Below are 24,134 nucleotides of genomic sequence, written 5' to 3'. Positions count from 1 at the left end.
ACTGGCTTGCAAAAACCTGAGGTCAGAATGACTTCCACACCTGCTGGGTTCTTATAAAAGAATTAAAAGAGTGCTACAGGGCAGTTTGCTGATTCAGCGTGGCCTTACAGCTCCTGACCTTACCTTTGTGTAAGAAAAGTTTCATCTCAGTGTAATAGTTATGTGCACCCAGTCCTGCTATGGCTAAGATCAAAAATTGCATGTAGGTTTTTCTTCCCAAAAAATTGAATGGAGGAGAAGCATTGAATTCTTATTTTTTTCATCTACTTTATTTTTAAAATGTTAGCCTTTATTCACATGTGTGCTACTTTGAATAGCTATATAAATAACCTAGGGTTCTAGTTTAGCAGCATGTAGTAAGTGTTGCTCATCTGTTCTGCTTTTTTGGGCAACAGTAAAGGAGGTGCCTATTGTAGTTTGTTTGTTATGGTGTGTCAGGTTCCTGATGTCTGAAGAGAATGCATGGAAATCTTTTTACCCAAGATGAAACTTGTTTTTATCATTTAGAGGCATGCAGGCTTTGTGTGAGAGATGAATATTCCAGCATTAAAGATGAATGTAACTTACTGCAGTGAGTATCATTACTGGAGGAAAAGTGCTTTTCCACATTGTAATTAACTATTCATAGTTCACATGCCATGAACTGGTCTCTTCAATGTTAAGTTTGAACTTCTTTCCTCTTTTGGATTATGTAGCTGGTATGACACTTTTCTCAAAAGTCTCTTTTAGCACATATCTAACAAAGCAACCCTGCTAGGAGAAGCTGCAATGAACTGTGCAAAAAGATTGTATGTTCTGGAGCAGTGATTGATACTAACAGACAGTGGTGTGAGGTTTGTGGTCTGATAGAACACATTCCTCAGCTAGCCAGGCTGCATAGCAAAGATTGCTCTTGGGAAAAGCCCCTGAATTCTTTGGCTCTTAGACAGCAAAGTCATACCAGTGACATGGCATGTTGGACCTTTTGTAAGGGGGAAGGACTTGAGATGAGTTTTGGTTTTGTTATTCTTTAAATGCTGAGTTAAGTGTAGGAAGACTGACTTCTGTGACAGAACTATTTTAAAAAAAATAGTGTCGTTCTCTAAATTTAGCATTTACTTTTAAATGGTGTTTGTAAACAAGGAACAAGAGAATAAAAGTAAAAATTTTACCATGTCAAAACTTTGAAGTCTTAGAAATTCTCTGTTCTTAGTGTAGTTTATAGTAGGTGATAGCGACTCTTGTGAAATCCTGATTTTAGTTCAAAAATGTACCTAAAATAGGTGTGGTTTTCAGTGTGGTTGTTTTCTTTAGCAGTGCAGTCAGTGAAGAGGAGCATGCTGTCCTGAGAGGCAGCAGCCCTCTTGGGGGACTAAAATTATTAAAGATGGAAGTAGCTGAAATAGATGTGGGTTCAGTGTTTTTTAATGACATGGATACAAAAAGGCACCGAGGCACTGTCTTACTTTAGGTTCAGTTGTTTTTTTCCCCAAGTGAAACACTGGGTGCTCTTTTTAAAAGTGAAGCAGAGCGAGGGAGCATGTGAGAGGTGACTGTAGTACCTGGAGTTTTCTTTGAGCATTCAGTACACTCTTGTCTTCATGGAACTGTCCTTACTCATCCCAACATTTCAGTTTCTCTGGAATCACCTTCCTTTCGGTGGCTTGCGAAGGAGGTCATTGTGAAGAGCTTGGAAGTCCTTTATATTCCATACAGAATGCATAGAAGTGTTAATGTAGCTCTGTGTGAATGTAGGTATTAACTGAGAGGATTAAGAGCAGACTATGATTGGCAAGTACAAGGTATTTTACTTGTATTAAAAGCACAGATTATATCTCGGCTGAGTCTGCTTTGAACCGCTAAAGGTGATAAAGTAGCTCATCCTCATGGTTGGTTGGAGTCTGATGCTTCAGATGCTAATAAGGATGATACTTGTAAGATTTTAGAAAAACCAAACAGATAATGGTGTAGATGTTTTGGTTCTGTCCTTTAAAGCTTGCTATAGTTCAAAGAATCCAGTGAAAATATATTAATCCACATACTAATAGAATTGATATTTCTAGGGAGCTTCTGTAGCCCGCTATAGGCACAGGCTCAGTCCTGTCCTTGTATATGAAGAAAACATTCTTTGGTATTTTATTAAATTTCAGTATATGGCGGTTTTATACACTGCTGTCTATTTTCTGTTTCTTTGAAGACATAAGATTTTAAAATTTAATTTCTTTTGGTTTTTCCGTTAGCTCCTTAGTAGCTCTTAAGCAATTTCCATATTTGTTGCTGAAACTGATGGTTTTTATTGCAAGAATAGCGGTCATTTATCATGGGAAAGGGAAAGTAATCCCTCATTTTTAAAATTATAGAATTAAATGCTTTTGACTTCGCAAACTGCAGGTTTTCACTATAGGAAAGATATCTGTTAAGCATATAGCCCTTGTGGAAAGACATCAGTTTGCACTTTTAAGTCCATTTTATGCAGACTAATATGACCTTATTTGTAGGTGAGTTAAAGGTTATTGAAACTGAAAGCTTTCTTCAGGTTCATAACTCGTTAAATACAGGAGCACTTCCGCTGACATTAATGTTAAGCATAGATCTGAGTGCTGTGCCGAATTAGGGTCTGATGTCATTCGGAATGTGCTGCAGGACTCTGTGTGTCTATTAATGCTCCTTAAGAAAAGGAGGAACTTAACGGACCTGGACCTGTAGGAGAAATCAAACCCAACTAGTAAATTTTATTTTAAATTTATTTGTTCAACCATTACTTGGCAGTTGAAGACAGGCGCTCTTTTTATTTTTTTCATTTGAAAGTGTATTTGCTTCTTGAGGACTTGAGGGATTATCACAGGGACACGGGTCAGCAGGACGTGTGCTCATATTGCAGTGTCAGTTACTCCCAGTCCCAAATCACACTCTACAAATAAACATTTCAGTGGGACCAGATGCTTCTGGGTGCTCTGCAGCCTGTAGAGTTTTAGTGCACAGGATGAATGTGTACAGCATTTTAACATTTTGGACAGATTCTTAAGTCAAATTTGTTCTACGTTTGAAGTCTGTTTGAAATTACAGGAGATAGAAAACAAGCTACGCTATTCAAATCTGAGTACCAGTGTCATGTCCCAGGCTGTCCCTTTTACAGTTGTTTATACTGGAACCTATTGGAGATACTTGCTCAGGAAAATTAAAGTTGGAGAGAAGATTCTGGTACTGTAGGAGTGAGCTGAGCAGTGTTACACACTTAGGAGGAATCTTGATATCAAGGGCTTTTGGTCCTACTGAAAGAATGAAAGGATAATTTATGATTATTTCTCTTTATGATAATGAAGTTGCTGCAGTATTTGAGACAGCCATTTGGTTTTGATAAATAGTGTAATTTTGATGGTTTTCGAAGTAGCAAGTGGGTAAGAGGTGTTTTCCTACATGTTAAATTATGTGGACCTGTGCAGTTGTCTTTGATAGAGGAACTGCAAAGAACATAAGAAACAACATTGCCATGTAAGTGAAGATAAAGCAGAAGAGCAAAGCTGTTCGGAAGTTGGATGAGGTAGATCAGGACTTGTCCAACAGAACATCTCTAAGGATGAGATCCCACAGCCGTTGTGGATGAGTGTTCCAGGCCTTGGCCTCCCTTGTGAATTTTTTTCCCATGCATAAAATAGGGATTTCCCACTGTAACTCATCTCTATGGAGTCTTCACCTTGAGGAAAATTATGTTGGGTTTCAGTTAAGAAAAGTAGTTAGTTTTGAAGGATTGCAATTCACTCTTCCCAGCAAAGTCAATGTATCATCTCAAGTTCTTGATGCTTGGGAAAGGCAGGTAAAGGGTGTTGTAGTAATGTTAAGGTTTGTTTCCTCATTAAAAATACAATCCAGTCCTTAATGTATCAGTGACAGTTCTCATTATTGTAAGAAAAAACATGTTTTGTGGTTTTTATAAGTGAACTCCTGCAGATCTTTGGGAAGCTGTTACTCCGCAGATGTGTCTCCATTTGGATCTCCCTGCTGTTGCTTTGCTGTTGTGTAGTTCTGTGGACAGCTGCTGCAGTAGCCCATCAGTGGTCCATTGAAACTGGTTTTTCAGAAAGATGAAGTAGGAGTTGGACTTAGTTTTAAAACGTAGTTCCCATCTGTTTCTTAGCTTATTGTATAATGGACTCATACCTTGCTAAAGGTCACTGTAAACTTGCTGCACTTGGGTTTTTCGGGCTGCTCAGGTGCTTCAAGTGTTTGTTCTGAATGGGGAACATGTTTGGTCACTGTGGAAGGCTCATTTCTGCAGCCTATTCAGTGATTTTTTCAATTTTGTTACATTAAATGGTAGGGTTTTTCCTCCCCCTTGCTGTCTTCAAAATACAGTGAGCACAAAACTTTGGAATGCTTTGGCTGATTAGCTGACTCCTGTGCAAATGGCTGAATTGCTGGTATTCTACTGACTGCATTACATCATTATAAAGATATTGTAAAACTTAATGAGACTATTCTAAAACTTAACTCTTTTTTTTTTTTTCCTCTCCATAGGCTCATAAGTCAGTGAACTTTGTTTCAACTCTGCTTCAGATCACTATGTCCGAGCAACTGGATTTACCAGTGAGACAGGCAGGCAAGTTTTCAAATAATTTTTTCGTTGTATTTACTCTAGTGGTGCATACACACAATGCAGATACTGTCAAAGAATTCTAATGGTTTTAATATCAAGCACTCAAAAGTTGGGGGTTGCTCAAATTACAGTCATCATGAGCTATTATCTGGCACCATACACTGAGCAAGGGAGACAGAAAGAAAAGGTGTGTCTGGCTCTTGAATGATTCTTCCCCTTTATCTCTAGTGAACATTCCTTGGGGAAGCAGAATGGTTTATGATGCTGGGACACTTGGTCCAAGGAGGTCATTTAAACTTGTACTGTGAGCACTAATGTTTCTAAATGTACTAAGTGGAAGAAAACAAGTTATGTCTTTTGGAACCATGCTTATTTGCACATGAGCTATCAGTAAAATTGGATGTTGATTATTGACAGCTCCAAACATCACCTTAAAGCTGCTCTAATACTTGATAGAGGTTTTTAGTACAATATTTCAATGGGTTTTCTGACTTGTCAGGAGGGTGTGATCTAGATTGCTTGTTTGGACCTTCCATGTAGTAGACTACTCCAGGTTGTAGCCTAAACTTAACATGCATTTTTATCTTACTGCTTGAGGGGGTACCATTCAAACGATGACACAAAAAGGTTACTGCTTTACGAGTATAACATGCAAAAAGAAGTTTGAAAACAACCTGTGAAATTTCACCCTCCTCCATGTGAGCCAATTAAACCCCAAAGCATCCTGTGGAGAGTGGGGATGGCTCATTCAAGGCACAGCTTACAAACAGTGTGTGTTTGCACAGCAATTAATGATAAATCACTCTGAGGGCTGGCTGAAGTCTCTATCACTTCAGTCTTGTAGTAATCTGCTGAGTGTTTCTTTACCTCTGCAGACACTTTTAGAAAGCCTGTGGTTTCTGAATCTTCAAAAGGTGCATATGAAATTTAGGTAGAGAAGTTGCTTTATGGACTTGTGCGTAGAATTAGATTAACAGTAACTTTGTTACCAGTTTGCCCTTTGAGATTTCCTGTTGCATGTTGTAAGTACTTCTAAGTGCAGTAATTTATATTCTGCCACACAGTTTGGATTTGGTTGTCAAATGGTAAATGCAGAGTTTGTTCCAGCAGCCTGATTGCTACAAATTGCTCTGGCCCATAACCTGGGTATAAAGGAGCTCTGTTTTGCCAGGGTTCATTCCTGTATGACAAACTTAATTAGATTTTTTTCTTTTTTTTGCTTGCAAGGGATGTTTTAAGTCATCATTGGTATTGATCAGCTTTTCTTTTTCTGTTTTAATGAAAATATTGAGAAAATCATTTTAAAGGATTTTTCAGAAGTGTGTTGCTGAATAGTTCCACAACTGCTTACTGGAATCACAGATAAAAGCAATACCTTTAGTATTTTTATATTAAATGGATGAAAGTATCATATAGTGAATTATCGGGTTAATAATTTGCGTGGTTTATATATTTTGATTCTCCTACTTAGGAAGGGCCAATGATTTAGTAATTTTGGTCAGTTTTGTTCTAAAAAAACATTTGCTTGCAAGGTGTGTGTTTGTTTTGTTCTTTGAATGGCTGTCAGCTGATTTGCCACTTTTGTTTCACAGGGGTTATCTACTTGAAAAATATGATAACCCAGTATTGGCCAGACCGTGAAAGTGCTCCAGGAGAGATCGCACCTTACTCCATCCCAGAGGAAGATAGGCACTGTATCCGTGAGAACATTGTAGAAGCCATTATCCACTCTCCTGAGCTGATCAGGTGCACAGTTTTAGCCTCTGCATGAATTGCCTGTGGATTCTGACTGCTGGGTTTCTTTCTTTTTTTATTTTTCCCCCAGCTAAGATCACCCACGTGCTAAGCATCATTGTCATACACTGTGTATCCTAAACATAGAATTAATGTAGATGGAAAAACAGTTTTCAGCTTGTGTAGCATGTAGAAATTTGAAGTTCCTTAAATGGAGAATATTAAGCAGAAACTACAGAACCTAAACCTTCTAAACAAAAAGGAAGTCTACATATGGACAGTATTTGCTGTTTCAACACTAGAAGAATATTATTAAAATAATAGTAGTAACTTATTTAATTGTTGTGCTTTTGATTTCCAGAGTACAGCTTACTACTTGCATTCACCACATTATCAAGTATGATTATCCAAGTCGTTGGACTGCAGTTGTGGAAAAAATTGGATTTTATCTCCAGTCTGACAATAGTGCTTGTTGGCTTGGAATTCTTCTCTGTCTTTATCAACTTGTGAAAAACTATGAGTAAGTTCTTTCTGGTCTTCCTCCATATAAACCGGCAGAATTAATATATTGGTGTGTATTTTTTTTGTACTCTGTGTGTATCTTGTAACCATATAGAATTGTCTGTGGGACTGCACAAAGGTGATGGAAATGTCATTTTAGGAAGTGTTCTTGAATACTTGCTATGCAGATGCTGGCTCGTGTATCTTTTCCACTAAAAAAATGACAGAAAAAGTGCTTCTAAAAGTCTAAATTCAGAAAAAAAGAGGGTGTTTTAAAACCTTAATGTGGTAGTTGTTTTTTATGGATTGATGGCAGTAAGAAAGTCTGCTCAAAAGCATGACTTTTGCAAGAATTTATTATTTAAATCAAGTTTAAACTTTTAAACAATTTTTACTCTAATACTTGGTGACAGTAACCACAGAAGGGTTTCAGAGTGTGAAATCTGGAATGCTGGGAGACTCAGAATTAGTTAACTGACTTTGCAGTGATCCCTTGAGTAGCCTCATCCAACCTATCAGGATACTTTTATCAAAGCCCACTGTATTCCTACAAGCAAGGCATTGGGCTGGAATACCTGTGAGTGTTCCTGGCTCTGTATCTGTGTTATGTCAGAGCTTTAAAGTTGAGGTTGCATTTTAAGCAGCTGTGTGGAGCTTGGCTGCTGCTGCCATCCATGAAGCACATTTGGGCTGGGTCAGAGAAAAGGACAATCCTGGAGTCAGGGAACTGTAGCAGTGGGACTGATGGAATCTGCAACTTACTTTTTCAAAGCATTGGAATGCATAACATTTCTGTTTCAGGTACTTGTCTTAAAATGTTGCATGGAAAAATTTCCATCTAATTTCATGAATTTTATGTCAATCAGTGTAAAACAGTGAATGTCAGTTTCTCAAAAATACTTTTACAGGAATGCCATAAAGATCTTTGTAATCCCATGTGGGAATTTTCTTAGTGGCTGAAAATTGCAAGTCCTGCTAGGAAAGGAAAGCAAAAAATTTCTTACTTGACTTACAGCTTAAACATTTTTAACTAAATATGCTGCAGAGATCTGTGAGCTACAAGTCAAGCAGTGTTCGTGTTCGTTCGCTGGTAGTGAATTATGGTGATAGAAATCCATGTTTAGGGATCTGAGCACAGCCGTTGTGTGATAAGGTAACAGGTGTGTCTGTAGTCTCAGCTGATCAAACACTTCAGCTGAGGCCAGGAACTGCTCCTGCATGCTCAGCTTTCTGGTGAACTCAACAAGGGTGAGTTTCATGTCACAAATCATGTAGGAATATGCACATTTCAGTGTGTTTCAGTCAGGTTGGTGGGATGGGAATCTCTGTAATGTTATGACTTTGATCATGTTTTTACTGCTTGAGTTGTAGGAATATTTAAGTATTGACTTTTTTTTTCTTAACATGGTACATAAATATCTTTGAGCTTTTCACATTTTTTTTCTTTGAATTTAACCAGCAAGATCAAATGGCTGCTCTTTGCTTAGTCATTTTTTCTTGTCTTTTTCATTTTTTTGTGGAAGTTAGAAACTGAATTTTCCTGAGCAACATTTAATCTTAATGATTATGTTTCTGGTTCAGAAAATGCATGAAAACAGTATTATTGAACAGGATTTTGGAGCTCAGTGTTTTGTAGTAGTTTTTACAGAGCATGCCATCTGGCAGCAGATTGAGTAGTCTTTATCTTGTTATATTCTGAAAATTGCCACTGTTTAGGAAGCTGAGTACTGATATTTAATATTAGTGAAAAGTCTACAAAAAATGTGTTTAAAAAACAAACTGAAACCAAACGAAAGCTCAATCCTCTAACCCAAAAAATTTTCCGCAGGAGTCCAAGACTATGACAAGTATGGATTGCTTAATCAAGTGATAAATGTACAATCATAAAATGATACTTTACCTTGTTATTGTCATCCCCAGTATGGACAAGATCATGTTCTGCTGTGATAACTCTTGAGTCAATAAGGAGTTTCTTGTGTACAAGTTAAAAGTTGGGGCAAAGATTTCAAAACGTGCTTTCGTTTCCTTTCAGGAATTTTGAAATGTTTGAGAAAGGAAATGGAGCCTTGTTTTCAGCATGGGCAAACTGGTGGGCTGTCCCCAGCACAGGAGGTCTGAGGCACTATTTCGAGGGTGGTTCCAGTTGAAGCCTGCTCAGAGTCTGCCCCATAGCCTCGAATCCCCACCTTCTCTATCAGATTGTTAGCTTTGGGCAAATTAAATGCCGAGATGTGAGACATCAGTGGCAGGCTGTGAGAGACTTCTCAGTTTACTTTACCCAGTGTCAGTGAAGCAATCTAGCTTCTGCAAATATTTTGCTAAATTGTGAAGTCTGATTAATGTATTTCTCATCTGTAACACTATATGGCTATGGCTTTATTTCGGAACTGGCTACGGGGTGTTTTTAAGCCATAGGTTGTTACAAGCTGTCATATAACCTCCTTGGGCCTACACTGGGGCAAGGTGAGTTTTCTCAATTTAAAGCTACCTGAAAGAACTACAAAACTGGTTTTGGTCTTCTCTAAAGGTACAAGAAACCAGAAGAGCGGAGTCCTTTGATAGCTGCAATGCAACATTTTCTGCCAGTCCTGAAGGATAGCTTCATTCAGCTCTTGAATGATCCATCAGACCAGTCTGTCCTCATCCAGAAACAGATCTTCAAAATATTTTATGCCCTTGTCCAGGTAAAAACCTTTGTTTTTCCTTACTTTGTACTTACTTACTGTTTTTTTTTACTTGAACAATAATTTAAAGTAAAGTATTATGCTTTTCTTTAAAATAGTGAATGACAGAAATATTACAATATTAGATTACATCTGAATAATTTTCCCTACTACTCAGCTCCATGAATCACAAGTTTCTGATTGTCTTGTGCTTTTACTTTTGTACAGTGCTATTCCTGGTTGGCATTAGATAAAACTTACACATGCCATCCTCTAAGGTAGAGTGTTTGCTGGAAAACCAGTTAGAAAATGAGTTTTCTAAGGACAGATTGTGGAGGCCAGCATACAGAGAATTACCAGGGTAAATATAGCAGCTTGGAATGAAACTGCTGTTAAATGCTTCAGAAATTAGAGTAACATCCATTTAAGTAGCATTTTAGCATTGCATAAGCACAATGAATTGGAGCAAAGACCTCTGGCACCTTTGAGGATATTTAGGCTATAGATTAGATTGTGTTAAGTTCTTTAGCCTTGCTTTTGAGGTAAATTGCTAATCTTTCATGGTAGCTAAGTGCAGGCAAAGATTTGAAAGCTGAAATTCAAATTGTAGAAGTAACATAAATTTAGTATAAAGCAATTCAAAAATAATTTCCCCTTTTGCTTTTTTTGACAAGTACACATTACCTTTGGAGTTGATAAATCAGCAAAACCTGACTGAGTGGATAGAAATCCTGAAGACTGTTGTCGATAGAGATGTACCAGCTGTAAGTGGCTTTTGGCTATTTATGCCTTTAAGCTTAAGTATTTTTCATTCATTAGAATGTTCAACAGTTTAATTTTTTTATTTCTGCATTCTCTTCTCTCTACAGATGCCAAGAAAATAATTTTTAATAAGATTTGGCTAAATGGGGAATTTTAAACAGACTAAACAAATTTTGAAAATATGTAGCTTGTATGGGAGTTCTGTTGTTTTCCAATTATAGCAAAACTTATTTTGGCTTCTTGTTTAAAAACTTACTTGATCATTTAGGCATATTTCATGGGATTTATTTTTAGATATGCTGCACTTCATACTTCTGTTAAGCTAGAAGTGGAAATGGCAGGTTAAAAGCCAGATATACTATGTAGTTGTTCAAATTACATATAATTTGAGCTCTTTGTGAATAATTGGTAAATAATGTTGTTTTTTTCCTAAAGGAAACCCTTCAGGTTGATGAAGATGATAGACCTGAGTTGCCATGGTGGAAATGCAAGAAGTGGGCTTTGCATATCTTAGCTAGACTCTTTGAGAGGTATTTTCTCTTCCATTATTATTTAAAAAAAACCCCCAAGCAAATATTCAAGACAGTAATATTGCTGCAGACTTGAGTTTACACACTTGCTTCTAATTCTAGGTATGGAAGCCCTGGTAATGTTTCCAAGGAGTACAATGAGTTTGCTGAAGTTTTCCTGAAGGCCTTCGCTGTTGGTGTTCAGCAAGTAAGAAACACTGAATTCAGGGGTATTCGGATAAGTTTAGAATTAGTAGTAATTTCTTATTTCATTATTTTCTGAAAAGGCTTCTTGCCCTTATTCACAATTTTTTTTCAAGCACATTGGTATGGAAAGCACTGGTGTCTGTGGGTTAAAATAAAAAGTGATAAGGAAATCATCCGTTTGCCACGTAGCACAGTCCATTTTCTGCTAATAAGCCCTCAGATGAGCTTCAGACAAATGCTACCAATTTTTTTCTTTTATGAAAGAGATGGGTATAATTATGTGGTGTAGTTGACCTTCAGAACTACCTTTTTGCTCTGGTATAGTTTTTCTTTGACTCAAAGTCAGTAAAAGTCAGAAAGCTTTCAGCCTTCTCCAAAACCTGATCAAGCAGAGGCTCTCTTACAGACAGGTGATTCTGACAGTCCCTTTCCACTTGTCTCCCTGTTTTGGGGTTGCCACTTGTGCTGTGTTTTAGGGTCTGCTGTATGCAAAGAATCTTTGGATTAATTAAAAACCTCAGGTATGTTTTTATAAAATTTATTTGTATTTGGTTATAAATACCTTTATTTTAAGGTGATTATGTTGCAAATGTAAATAGACTATTAATTTATGAAAATCTCATGGTGCAGAATGTTTTTTTCAAAGTCTTTGAGTCAGACAAACAGTTCTTAGTTCAGTTTAAGTTCTCCTAATTTCTAATGAAATTATAATGAATTACAGGACTTTAAAAGAAGAAATGTAGGGAAAGTATCTCATAAACCCATGCTTTTTGAAGGTTGGCCAAAGAATGGAAAACATTTGTCCCATTGAATGTGAGGCAATATATCCCAACATTCCCCTCAGACAAGTGGTGTCAGCATTGCTTCCTGAGGTGCTCATCTGTCACCTGTGGTGACATTAGGCAGTTAATTATTGCATGCTTCTTAAGGCCTTCCTGGTTGCTTTGCACTTCCAAGATAAAATGAAGTTCTGAGAAAAGGCTGTGGCCTTTTACAGTCTCTTTGAATCAAATTTGATCCTAACTGTTATTGCAGCTAGGAAGCACTAAGAATTCAACATTTAAAGGAAACTGCTACAAAATCAATACTTTAGCAGGCTTAGTTTATTCCTAAACAATAATGTAACTTGTTTAGGAACACAGACTATATTTAAGGTTCTGCCCTCCCGTTTTTCTGCAGGAGATAGATCTTGGGCCTTTGCTCAGGACCTGGAATCCGTCAAATAAATGTTGTGGAAGATTTTTGAGCAGGATGTGTTTCTTTACAGAAATTGGAAATCTGTGAAATACTGAAGAATACAAATTTGGATAATAAGTTTCATTGAGTTCTCTCTACTTTGCAAGTTGTTTTCATCCTTTTAGTAAAGGAGTAATAGATAAATACAAGGCATGAGACTACAGGTGGTTCAAGTATAAACTTGAAATATACTACTAATATTATTGTCCTAATTACTTCTCATTGATTATCCCTCATCTCTCTCAAAAAAAAAAAGTCCTGTACATTCAGCATCCACTTTAGCTAATCTTTCTTAGCTTGTCCAAAACAGGCTGAGCTGCCTAGCTGGAACACCTTGAATCTATCCCTTGTGTTAGCAGCTGTTTTGCTCAAGATGCTTCTCATGAGCCAGAACTAAGTCCTGGGTGGACACTACTGCCTTGTTGTTCCTTGGCACTGTTACAGAATTTTATTTGCCCCAGAGTGTCCATTCTGCTTTTCCTCACTGCAGTTCTTAAACCTTTTCTTAATTTTATCCTATCTTTACCTGCTGCATCTGAATCATGAAACTACATGCATCTTCTTGGATAGTCCTCAAAACAGCTGCAAGTTTGAACTTTTGCTCTCTTCTTTTCTATCCTAACCCAATACCTAATGCCATGAAAATGTTGTACTCAGGTGTGGGTACCGACCAGTAGTTTCCCTGTAAATCCTGGAGGTTTTTAAACATGAGCAGTTCAAACTTTGGGAGCTGCTAAAGCATCTAGAGCATAAAACCATGTGTAAAGCTGTGAATATTTTGGCGAATGAGTGCATCCCCCTGAAACTGAAGTGCAAGGCAATTCCTTTGGGAAAAACACTTCAGTGTTTGTGTAATAAATGGTATCAATGGCATTCATTTGCAAAATAATGAATCTTATTTTCCCCAAATTTTTATTTTGGTAATATTACAGATTGATAGGTATCTTTCCAGTCCCTTCAGGTTTGGATTTTTTAAAAAATTCTTGTTCTGTGTGAAGAATTAAATGAAACCCTGGAAAGGGGATTTGCCATTTCTCTCCAGTTGGTGATGCTGCTTCTGAAGGTGCAGTGTTGCCACTGACCTGAACTGGGCTGCAGGGAATTCCCTTTGCATTACCCATGCAAAATTCTCCTGTGAGGTGTAATTTAATTACTGGTCATGGTCCCGTGTCCATTTCATGACCTTATTTGTGGAGAGCCATAGACTTGAACACAGGTAGATCCCTGTGAGGAGTTCTGGATGCCACCTCAGGAGAAGAATTGAGGCCAGAAAGCCAAAAGGAGTGGCTGATGGATCACTCTCCACACGCGCACATTCCTCACACAGCTGTGTGGCTGGGAGGCTGCTCAGAGATACAGATCAGTAGAATGTGAGTGTAGAGTGTTCCACCAATGCAGTGGCTGGGCATGAATTTCTGCCCCCAAGGAGTGGCAGGATGGAATAATAAACCTCAGAGGTCAAGGCCCCCTGGGGTGTGTTGGTGGTGTATTAACATGTATGGTTTGTCTTACTAAAGGATGGTATTTTTAAAAGATGTGCAAGCATCCAGTATGAGCTGCTAATTGTCTTATAAAATTAACAGTGACATTTGGTAGAAGGATTAGTCAGTACCCATTTTAGCCTAATGAATAAACGGGGGTTTTGTTCAGTTTAGAGGGGTTCTTATGTAGGCTTGTGAGGGAGGGTAGAATTGTGGTGAAAATGGTTTGTGCTCAGTATAAGCTATTGATGAGATCTGATTTCTCTAGGTGTTGCTGAAGGTGCTGTATCAATACAAGGAAAAGCAGTACATGGCTCCTAGAGTTCTGCAGCAAACGCTGAATTACATCAATCAAGGAGTGTCTCATGCAGTCACCTGGAAGAATCTGAAACCTCATATTCAAGTAAGTTGGTTTTAGGTTTAATACTTAGATGACTCAGAAGTACATTAGTCAGTCTATTGTACAGTGTTTCCAGCCTTGCTACAATTCACATTTTAGGCACTTCTCTTATAAATTAGGGGTGGAAAGAGTTTAAGTCAGTTTAGTGAAGGTTGCCTTGAAACATGAACAAAGCCAGCTGATTTATTGCTGTCTCTCCTTTGTGCTTTAATTTATTAAGGATTACATTCTAACACAGCAACAGAACATATTTGGAGATGGTGTTAGCTGCTGAATTTATGGCATTGAATGATCTCCACATAACATTATCCAAAGCCTATCTAGCATCTTGTGTTGTATTTTAACTCTACCTGAACATGAAAGATCTGCTTTTTTGTAAAGTGCCACGTAAATTCACTCCAAGTCCAAATAGTTTTAGAATGTTACCATTTTATGTGAGGAAGTGCCAGGATGGACAAAATCTGTGAAATACAGAATACAGAGATTGATTTAGTAGTGCTAACCTGATTTCAATCTGTTTTTTTATTTCAGGGAATTATCCAAGATGTTATTTTTCCATTGATGTGCTATACAGATGCTGATGAAGAGCTTTGGCAAGAAGATCCATATGAATATATCCGCATGAAATTTGGTGAGCATTTGAAATCTACTCATGTTAAAAAATGATTTCACGCAAAGATGGGGTTTTTATGGGGTGTTTTTGTGGAAACAGAGATGGCTTTAATCCTTAAAAAAAAAAAAAAGAAAGAGAAAAACAGTGTATTAACCAAATAATAGAAGTTAATATAGTTAACTTGGACATAGTGGTGGAAAGGAGAGAGAAGATACAACAGTCAACAATGACACAGGAGTTTGTGCACTTGTAAAAGTATTTCATTTTTACAGTTACAAAGTTTTTATTACAAGTCAAACAGTCCTGGTCTTGCTAACAACAACTACATAAATTTAATGTCATTTAAAGGTTATGCTTTACAACAGCTAATATTTCAGGCCCTGGATTTCTTAGGGAGTTTCACCCATGGCACAGTTCAGAGCAGACTTACCCCAGTGGTAAATGACACATTATGGAGTAAGCCTGGCATTCCAGACTTGTCCCATTTCGCCTCCTGTGCTCTGCTGCTTTATGTAGGGCTTTACTGTAAGTCCGTGCAGCCCTCTGAGGTTGGGGACGGAAAAAAATACTTCAGACTCCCTGAACAAATTCTTCCCTCCCCTAGGAATGTTTATGTGGTTAGAACAAGGAATCTTGAGGGGTTTGGGAGTTTTTATCCCTCAGGTCAGAGGCATACCTGTAAACACTACAGGTATTACACAAGGCTCTTATAATCCACTTCTGCAGAGAAATAAGAAACTGAGCTTTTTTTAACCCAATTAATGCTGTGTGCTGGCCTGTAGAGCAAATAACTTCTATGTCACAACTTGACTGTTGTTACTTGGTTCTACTGTTACCAAAGATTTATCTTAAAAATAAGAGACATACAGCTTCAAATTAGACATGTAGAGGCAGTGATCATGAAAAAACATGAAACATATGTATCCAACCACGTGTTACTCTTTGGTCTTGGAATATCTGTAGCCAGCAAGCACCATTAACCACCTGAAAGGAAAATTACTGGGGTTTTTTTCATATTAAGTATGTTGGGATCATGAACTGTAGTAAAGGACAAGAATTTGTAACTGTTACAATGTTATTTAACAGATGTATTTGAAGACTTCATTTCTCCAACAACTGCTGCTCAGACGTTACTGTTTACATCATGTAGTAAAAGGAAAGAGGTAAGCTTTTCAAGGATTATACTGAAACATCACACTTGATAAATTCAATTTATTTGCTGAAAGAGCTATTAATATAAGTTTTACTTTTCTGCTCTCATAGTATGCTAAAATTTGAAATTTCAAATTTATTTTGCACTGGTCTGTTTGTGATTTTTGTATTTGCAAATTCCCCTAGGACCCATCTATCAAGAACACTGTGTGTTTATAACAAAGACATAAAACATTGCCCAAATTCCAGACTTGGAGCAGACTATTAGATATTTTAGCATTTCAGAACACTGAGAATGGTCTCTGAGATGGCTGATTGGAATACTTTGACTAACCTTACATGTAATGTAGGTCCTGCAGAAGACAATGGGCTTTTGTTATCAAATCCTCACGGAGCCAAATGCTGACCCTCGCAAGAAAGATGGTGCTTTACATATGATTGGTTCTTTGGCTGAAATTCTCCTAAAAGTAAGCATAACAAATCTGATGGTTCTTTTCATTCTTTTTTGCCCCTCCTATGCTTTCTTTAACATGTAGTGTCTTAAAAGAAATGCAAATAGCTCTGAGTTCACAAGTTTCTGAATTGCTGCCAAGCTTTTTTAAGCTGTTGAACTTAATTGTTTTGGGTTTAATGTCAGCTTAATTACTTAATTGCTAAAGTTTTATAGGTCATGTTCGAGTTCAGATTATTGTTTTAAGTTCCTTTAAGGTTCTGTGCTTCTAGTGAGAATTACTACACCATTTCTGTGCTACACTTAATTACATTCACTTTCTTGTGGAAGGAAGGAACAAAATGCATCCAATGAGAGGCTGTTGATTTAATGAACTCTTTTTGTGTATAGAAGAGAGGAAATAAAATGAAATTAGTGACTTTGCTCAGTTAAAATGGTAGCAAAACAGATGCATGGCTAGGACTTGTATTTGGACCACAGCTCTAAGAAGTTTTCCTGACCACTTTTGCTTTTGATGCCAATGTGCTGCTAATTAAAAAGTGTCTCTTGGGGTGAAAAAATGGCTGGGGGAAAAGTGTCACTATTATAATTGAAAATTTACAAAATCCATGTAGGATCCAAGTTTAATTACTATTACAGGAGATCATTGTTGCATAATTGACTTTAATAAAGGGATAAGTTAAAAGTCTGGGGGTTTTGTTACACTGTTCACACTTTATCATGTGTGACATTTTTTTACTGGGTTAGAAATACATTTTTATATGAAGTTTTAAACTGATGTACTTCTCTATATTTTGGCAGAAAAAGATCTATAAGGATCAGATGGAATATATGTTGCAGAATCATGTGTTCCCTCTCTTCAGCAGTGAGCTGGGTTACATGAGAGCACGGGTAAGGAAGTGTGGCATTTACTGTTGAGATACACTGTCTGTTCCAACTGAAGTATTCAGAAATCTTTAACTTTTTCCCTCTTACAGATGCTCTCCTTTCTGCACCTTTTCCTTAATAAATTGTACACTTATTCAGGGATGAGTACCAGTGTTTATGTGTGATTGTAGACAGCCACTGTGTAGTTTGGAAATGGCTGCAGCGTTGTGTGCACAGTTTCCCATCTGTGTCTGGTGGTAGGGTCTATGTGTGTTTTGCATATAGGCTGTACTGCTCACACAAAACCTGTGGCCAAAGATGAACCTGAGATCATAGTACTGGTCTAGTGATGTCTGCAGGACGAGCCTCCCACTGACCAGCCTCCACACTCTCAAACATCTTCATCACTAAAATGTTTTGTAGTATCTTTATTCAACAGGAGTTGTACCTCAGATTCAATGATTTGTGTGGGTTATGGGTATACAAGTAGTTGATAATCCTCTTGGTAGGTTTTGCAGCTCTGAATTTGTTCAATGTGGTGTTTTTCAGGCTTGCTGGGTTCTTCATTATTTCTGTGAAGTCAAATTTAAAAGTGACCAGAATCTCCAGACAGCCTTAGAACTTACAAGACGGTGTCTGATAGATGATAGAGAAATGCCTGTGAAAGTGGAAGCTGCAATAGCTCTTCAAGTTCTTATCAGTAATCAAGAGAAAGGTAGGAGCCCTCTTTCTTACAGCTACAGGGAGCTTTAATGGAATAGGTGTTAACTTTGTGATGTTCAGGCAGGCTTGTTCTCTTCTTCTCTGATATTAATTTCCTTTTTGCAATTGTGACTTGTAATCACTTACTATAATTTTTCAGCTAGAGAAGTTTAAATTTTTCAATAAATAATACAATAAAATGCATTTTAACATTATAAGACATTATGATTATTAAAACATTATAAACAAGAGCTTCATGGTACAGTAAATCCAGTTTTGTAGCACCTAATAGTTGTATCAGAAATACAGTGGCAGTATCTGTCTTGGCATATATTCATTCATGTTAAAATTTATTTAAAAAAAAAAAAAACTGTCTTTATCCAGGCAGGTTTTACATGGCTTAGTATTCCTGAAGCTGGCATAAAAGCCACAAAGCAAACAAATTCTCTATTTAATACTTCAGGTCATTTGACAAAGATGTGTATGTACCCATTCCCATTCAATTAACATTTGCATTGATTGGTAATCTTGCATTTTATGAACTCAGACTGCAGAGCTCTGGTTTTCATACTTAATTTTGTTCCTTTGTTATATATTGTTATTCAATTTTTTTCTGAATGGTAGTATTGCTATAATGATTTATACTACCCATGGTTTTGGCATGTTAATGCTGAAGCACTAAATAAAGTATATATTGAGGTTCTTACACTGATCTGTGGACTTTTAAGAATGTTAATTCAAACATTCCACCTTTTTTACAGCTAAAGAATATATTACTCCATTCATTAGACCTGTAATGCAAGCTTTGCTTCATATTATAAGAGAGACTGAAAATGATGATCTTACTAATGTGATTCAGAAGATGATCTGTGAATATAGTGAAGAAGTTACCCCAATTGCAGTAGAAATGACACAGCATTTGGTGAGACTTTATGGTGGCTTGGGAAGATGTTTAATATGGGAAAGATTGGTATTTAAAAATGATAGTTGAGTTTGACCATCAGTAAATAGCTGTTGTTACTGCAGTCTAAGTGCATTGATACAAGTAATTGTCTTCTATTTAAACAGTTTTACACCAAAAGTGGCTTCAAACTTACACCAAGTGGAAATTTCTAAGAACAATTTTAGAAATGTTTGCAAAATCTTTGTATATTTTCTCCTGATAGTGGTAATAATGAAATCGGTAGCACACTTTAGATAGTCTCTAAAATGTCACTTATGTTGTCTGGTTTAAAATATTAAATTAAAGAGCAGGTTTTTAATGAAAGATTTGGTGTGAAAATAAAGTTGAATCTGCAGGAGGAATTCAGAACTTGAATGTCCATATCTAGCAAGTTGTACTAATGTTTGCACAAGCAGAGGTCAGCTCAGTGCTTCCCTATTAAAGGCCCTTGCCTTGGAGTTAAAACAGTTTGCTTGTCTTGTCTGGGAATGCCTGCCAAGTATTCTGGTCTAGTTCAGCTACTGAGGAAACCTTGTGGCAGAAGAACTTACCAGGAGAAAATGTATTCTTCTGCATGGGACATAATGTCATTTATATGTTTTCATTCGTGATAAAGGGCGACAGCTCCAGCAGCTTAACATTGAGATTTTATCATGCTGAAAAATTCTGGAGCAGAGCAGTCACCTGCTATTATCTGTACATGTTTTCTCAGCAGAAGTCCTTCTTAAATTGTGTAGGACGCCAGACTTTCACAACTTAGTGTCATATTTATGGCTTGTTCTGCTATTACGTGCAGGCAATGACATTTAACCAGGTGATCCAGACTGGTCCAGATGAAGAGGGCAGTGATGACAAAGCTGTGACAGCAATGGGAATCCTGAATACTATCGATACACTTCTCAGTGTAGTTGAAGATCACAAGGAAGTAAGTAAAAATTACTCTAAAGCTGATATGTATGGTCTAAGACACTGTAAGTCCTTTATAGTTGCTGTGTTCCTGGCATTGTTACCTGAAAAACTGTCCTTTTGACCAAAAAGATGTTAAAATAGAAAACAGTGAAGTACTCAGTCGTGTGGCTGAGTTGCAACAGAGTGGGTCCCATTTCTAATGCAATGCATGCAGTAATAGAGTTGCCACAGTATTTCCCATAAGAATCCAGCTTCTTGTTCAAACAGTGGGAGCAATGTGTCTGTAGCAGGTGGAACTCTGTCAGCTCAGCTGGAAACACACATCTGATTTGATGAGGTCTGCCCTTCAAACAAAACAGATAAAGCTTCACATAGCTCCAAACATTGGCTCTGCTGACTGGGTTTGCTCTGTGACAGAATCGATGTGGGTAAACACAGCTCTTGTGGCTGTGCTCAGAGATGGGGCATTTTACCTGCCTCATCTGCCCTGGAGGATTTTCCACTGGGATGAAAACTCCTGTCATTTTGTTTTGTTGTACTGAATGGATTCACTTCTGTCCAGAGGACAGCCAGTTCAAAAGATGCTATTTCTGGTTAAAATCCTTCTTGACAAAGTCAGCTACTGTCTTTTAATAAATACATTATAATTTTTTTAGTGACTAAAGAGTTCAGTACTAAACTCTACTCTGAGGGCTCTGAAGACTTCACTAGAGAAGCAGCATCATACAAATTCCCAAGGGCAGAGTCCAGTGCTGCCACACAATAAACCAAGGACCAAATCAGCTCATTTACTTGTTGCTAGAGCTGCTCATCAAGCTTTTCATGTACTTGTTTTTGTCAGCAAATCCTTGCCTTCTAAATTAAAAGTCTGTGTAACAATATGCTAGTCCTGAGGAATTCAATTTGAAGATGTTGACCAGTAAACATTTATATTTAGAGACATCTCACACAGGATGACCAGTGTTCCAAGAGATAAGGTATTTAGCAGGTTAGTTTCAAATCCTGTTCTGCATAGCTAAGACCAGAAACTCAACCCTTACTTGTCCCTGTGCAAGGTGAGTGCCCTCAACAGGTTAATGCCGGGTTTGTTAGCTATTCCATGGAATAATAAATACTTATTGGGAACACTGACTGAATCTGTAGGACCAGCATTTAGACCAATGGTCTCCATACCGTATGAACATCCTAAGCTAGGTTTGGGAAGGGGTTTGGTATTTGGGGGTTTTTTTTGTTTTAGTTTATTTTCTGGAACAGGAAATACTTCCTGTGATTTCCATAATTTACTCCTTTGATATATAGTTTTTCTTACAGTGTTTCAATGGGACTGAACTGGTGCATAGGGTTACTGACAGGATTTTCTTTTTAAAGGATGCCCTGTAATGAGATTCTTCCAATACTCTAAAAATGCCTTGTATTGAAAGCTATCTTGCAAGTCCTTGGCTGAGTGCTGCTCTTACACATTTAGTGCTCTAAAATGTGAGACATTTCTAATTATTTTTAAAAACTATATTGTATATATAGAAACTGCTTTGACAAATTTTAAAATGTGTTTAATTTCAACTCCCAAGCATTGAAAATAGTCATACATCTCCTTTTTTTTTTCTTTTTTTTTCAGATTACCCAGCAGCTGGAAGGGATCTGTTTGCAAGTGATTGGAACAGTTTTGCAGCAGCATGTATTAGGTATCCATATTTCTGCTGGCTTACTTTTAAAAGTGTATGGGATGGGCATTATATTTACCTAGATTCTGTTTGTTTTAGAGTTCTACGAGGAGATCTTTTCCTTGGCTCATAGCCTGACCTGCCAACAGGTTTCTGCACAAATGTGGCAGCTTCTTCCTCTTGTGTTTGAAGTCTTCCAGCAGGATGGTTTTGATTATTTTACTGGTAAGTAATATAAATAAATCAGGAAGCCAGATGGTTTCATGGATGCAGTTTCAGCCATACAATGAATTGCATCATGACTGAAATGTTAGAAAAACACTCAAGTGAGGTTACACATAAAGTATTTTATTTTGCTGTTGCTGCTGCCAGCAGACTTGTTTTGCCAAGGAACCTATGACTTGCACACAACTTATCTTGGCAAACATTAAGCAACAACTGTAATTATTAATACACAGATTTCAACCTGATTTTAATAGCATGCAGACAATACCTAACTGTGATTGTCCTTCTTTTAATACAGATATGATGCCTCTCTTGCATAATTATGTTACTGTTGATACAGATACACTTCTGTCAGACACAAAATATCTTGAAATGATCTACAGTATGTGCAAGAAGGTGAGTAGATTCCTGTGTGGTAACAAAACCTGCCATCTCTGAAGAAATAACAGTGTTAAACTGGGTACTTTTTTCCACAAGAGCTTTTGACATCTGCTCTTTAAAGTATTTTGCTAACATCCTCCGAGATTCCCCAAATTACTAAGTTATTGCAGAGAAATTTAAAGAGATTGCATCAAAATTTCAGATATATGCCTTTGGCAGAAGGGAAAAATAAATCATACACAACAAAAGCAGAATAAACAAACCAGGTTTGGTGCAATACACTTTGTGCATATGAGCATGCAAGACAAATGGCAAAAGGTGGGTGGATTCTTTCGTCTGGGATTTGTAGCCTCACCATGGCCAGGATAACCCATGCTGAGTGTGTGCTGAAGGTCTGATACCTGTTAGCTAAACAAGTGGAGTAGGGATGGAAGGTAAAGGGACAGGAATAGGATATTATTTTCCCAAGTTCGTGCCAAGTCTGTGGTGAAAGCTGGGAGCAGAATGCAGTTATTCTGACTCAGTGCAGGCACTTTTGGGCAGGGTTTCTGTATTCTACTGTGTATTACAGGTAGCTGCCAACTGGGCTTTTTGTCCAGTCAAAATGCAGAATATGCAGCTTTCCAGAATGTTAGCCCTATGTGAGGAAAGGAATACTTCTTTATAAGATGGTGTTAATGTTTTATCATCTCTAACAGTAATCTGTGGGGATTTCAATTTTCCACTCCTGGATATAGTGTGTGGTGTCTATATAAGAGCTTTGGTGAACTGTGAGCTGTGCTGCCCGTGGTATTTCCTGAGTAATTCTTTGGAAGATGTTTAAATATTATAGTGAATAACTATTTTAGTATTCTATAAATAGTAGTGAATAACTCGTGCAAGCCTTTGTTTGAAAACAAGTTGCAACCAGGCCAGTTAGGGTGTTTGTAAATTCTTGGAATGTTAATGTATAAAAAAATTAGTCTGCCACAACCACTTAGTGATTGGTGCTAGCTGAGAACAGCGAATATTTAACACAAGTTTTAGATATTGCATGGTCTTCCACTGGATATTCCATTTTTCTAAATAAAACTACGAAATTTTATATATTAATACAGAGGAAAAGTTTTGTGTATGGAAATAACCCTTTGCAAAATGGCAGCTGATGCTTTTACAGTAACTGTGGTAAGCTCTGCATCCATAGAGTTACTGAATATTTGTACACGTAGGTTAGTTTTGCCCATATTCAGCAGTTTTCGGTCTGTGGTTGTCACACTGAGCCTTTGCTGTAGATTTGGCTGTTCACTGATGGCTGTTGATGCTGGCATTGTTAGAGGGGGTAAATTCATGCCAGCTTTTCAGAGCAAAGCAGTATATAGAGAATAGTCCTTGAGGGGTTACCACCACCAATAATGGCTGTGTTTCAGGTCCTTACAGGAGTTGCTGGAGAAGATGCAGAATGTCATGCAGCAAAGCTGTTAGAAGTAATTATTCTTCAGTGTAAAGGGCGTGGCATTGACCAGGTTGGTAACAAGTTTGGTTGCTAAAACTAATATTTCAAAAAGATTTTATTGTGTAGTATTAATTGATTATGTATCAACATGAGTTTTGTTACAAACAGTTTGTGTTGTGCAACTGATAATCCTGCCTTATACTTCAGAGTTATTCACTGCAGAAAGTTCCTGCACACTCTGGCTCCAGAATATAGGACATTGCAAAACTCTGGTGTTTTCATGAATCTGGAACAGTGCCACCTCAGGAGCATCTTGGTTCCAAAAAGTCAATTTATTGCATTCTAAGAATACTCTAGTGAATATTTAATGAAAATTGTTCAATCTGTCATGCTCATAGCTTTGAAATAAGGAACAATGAAAATGAAGTTCCTAGAATCCAAGTCAGTGTAATAGAGAGACCAGGGACTTCATTATGCACGTATGGAAGTTGGAATTTGAGAGATTAATAAGCTGATTTTTCTGGACTTCCTAGTGTACACATTTCCTCTATTTTCCATTTTTAATAACAAGATTATAGAACCAGAAATTACATTTGCTGTGCAGGATGTCACAAAATCCATGTGATTAAATATTTTCACATTTTCATTTCATCTTTGTATCTGACTTCTGCTGGCTATTAAAAACGACTCCATTTTATGCCATCTGTGTTTATGTGCCAGACTGTTGAAGTA

At 37.3% G+C, this 24,134-nt stretch overlaps 1 protein-coding gene across 1 annotated transcript in view; it reads left to right on the top strand.

Annotated features, from left to right (window-relative positions):
- Positions 1 to 24,134, top strand: part of IPO7 (importin 7) — a 35,071-nt gene that overhangs the window by 4,258 nt on the left and 6,679 nt on the right. Inside the window, exons 2-20 of the mRNA XM_082284489.1 lie at positions 4,495 to 4,576; positions 6,166 to 6,319; positions 6,669 to 6,827; positions 9,336 to 9,492; positions 10,146 to 10,235; positions 10,669 to 10,763; positions 10,866 to 10,950; positions 13,935 to 14,069; positions 14,598 to 14,697; positions 15,766 to 15,842; positions 16,182 to 16,298; positions 17,084 to 17,173; positions 17,699 to 17,864; positions 18,613 to 18,773; positions 19,591 to 19,719; positions 21,319 to 21,385; positions 21,464 to 21,589; positions 21,888 to 21,985; positions 23,377 to 23,472. Coding sequence (XP_082140615.1) covers positions 4,495 to 4,576; positions 6,166 to 6,319; positions 6,669 to 6,827; positions 9,336 to 9,492; positions 10,146 to 10,235; positions 10,669 to 10,763; positions 10,866 to 10,950; positions 13,935 to 14,069; positions 14,598 to 14,697; positions 15,766 to 15,842; positions 16,182 to 16,298; positions 17,084 to 17,173; positions 17,699 to 17,864; positions 18,613 to 18,773; positions 19,591 to 19,719; positions 21,319 to 21,385; positions 21,464 to 21,589; positions 21,888 to 21,985; positions 23,377 to 23,472 — 2,184 coding nt within the window. The remainder of the gene's footprint in view (positions 1 to 4,494; positions 4,577 to 6,165; positions 6,320 to 6,668; positions 6,828 to 9,335; positions 9,493 to 10,145; positions 10,236 to 10,668; positions 10,764 to 10,865; positions 10,951 to 13,934; positions 14,070 to 14,597; positions 14,698 to 15,765; positions 15,843 to 16,181; positions 16,299 to 17,083; positions 17,174 to 17,698; positions 17,865 to 18,612; positions 18,774 to 19,590; positions 19,720 to 21,318; positions 21,386 to 21,463; positions 21,590 to 21,887; positions 21,986 to 23,376; positions 23,473 to 24,134) is intronic.

Source organism: Coloeus monedula (assembly GCF_965178545.1).
Source record: "Coloeus monedula genome assembly, chromosome: 6".
Classification (NCBI taxonomy): domain Eukaryota; kingdom Metazoa; phylum Chordata; class Aves; order Passeriformes; family Corvidae; genus Coloeus; species Coloeus monedula.
The sequence above is the reverse complement of the archived record's forward strand: the minus strand, read 5'-3'. Positions and strand labels throughout refer to the sequence as shown.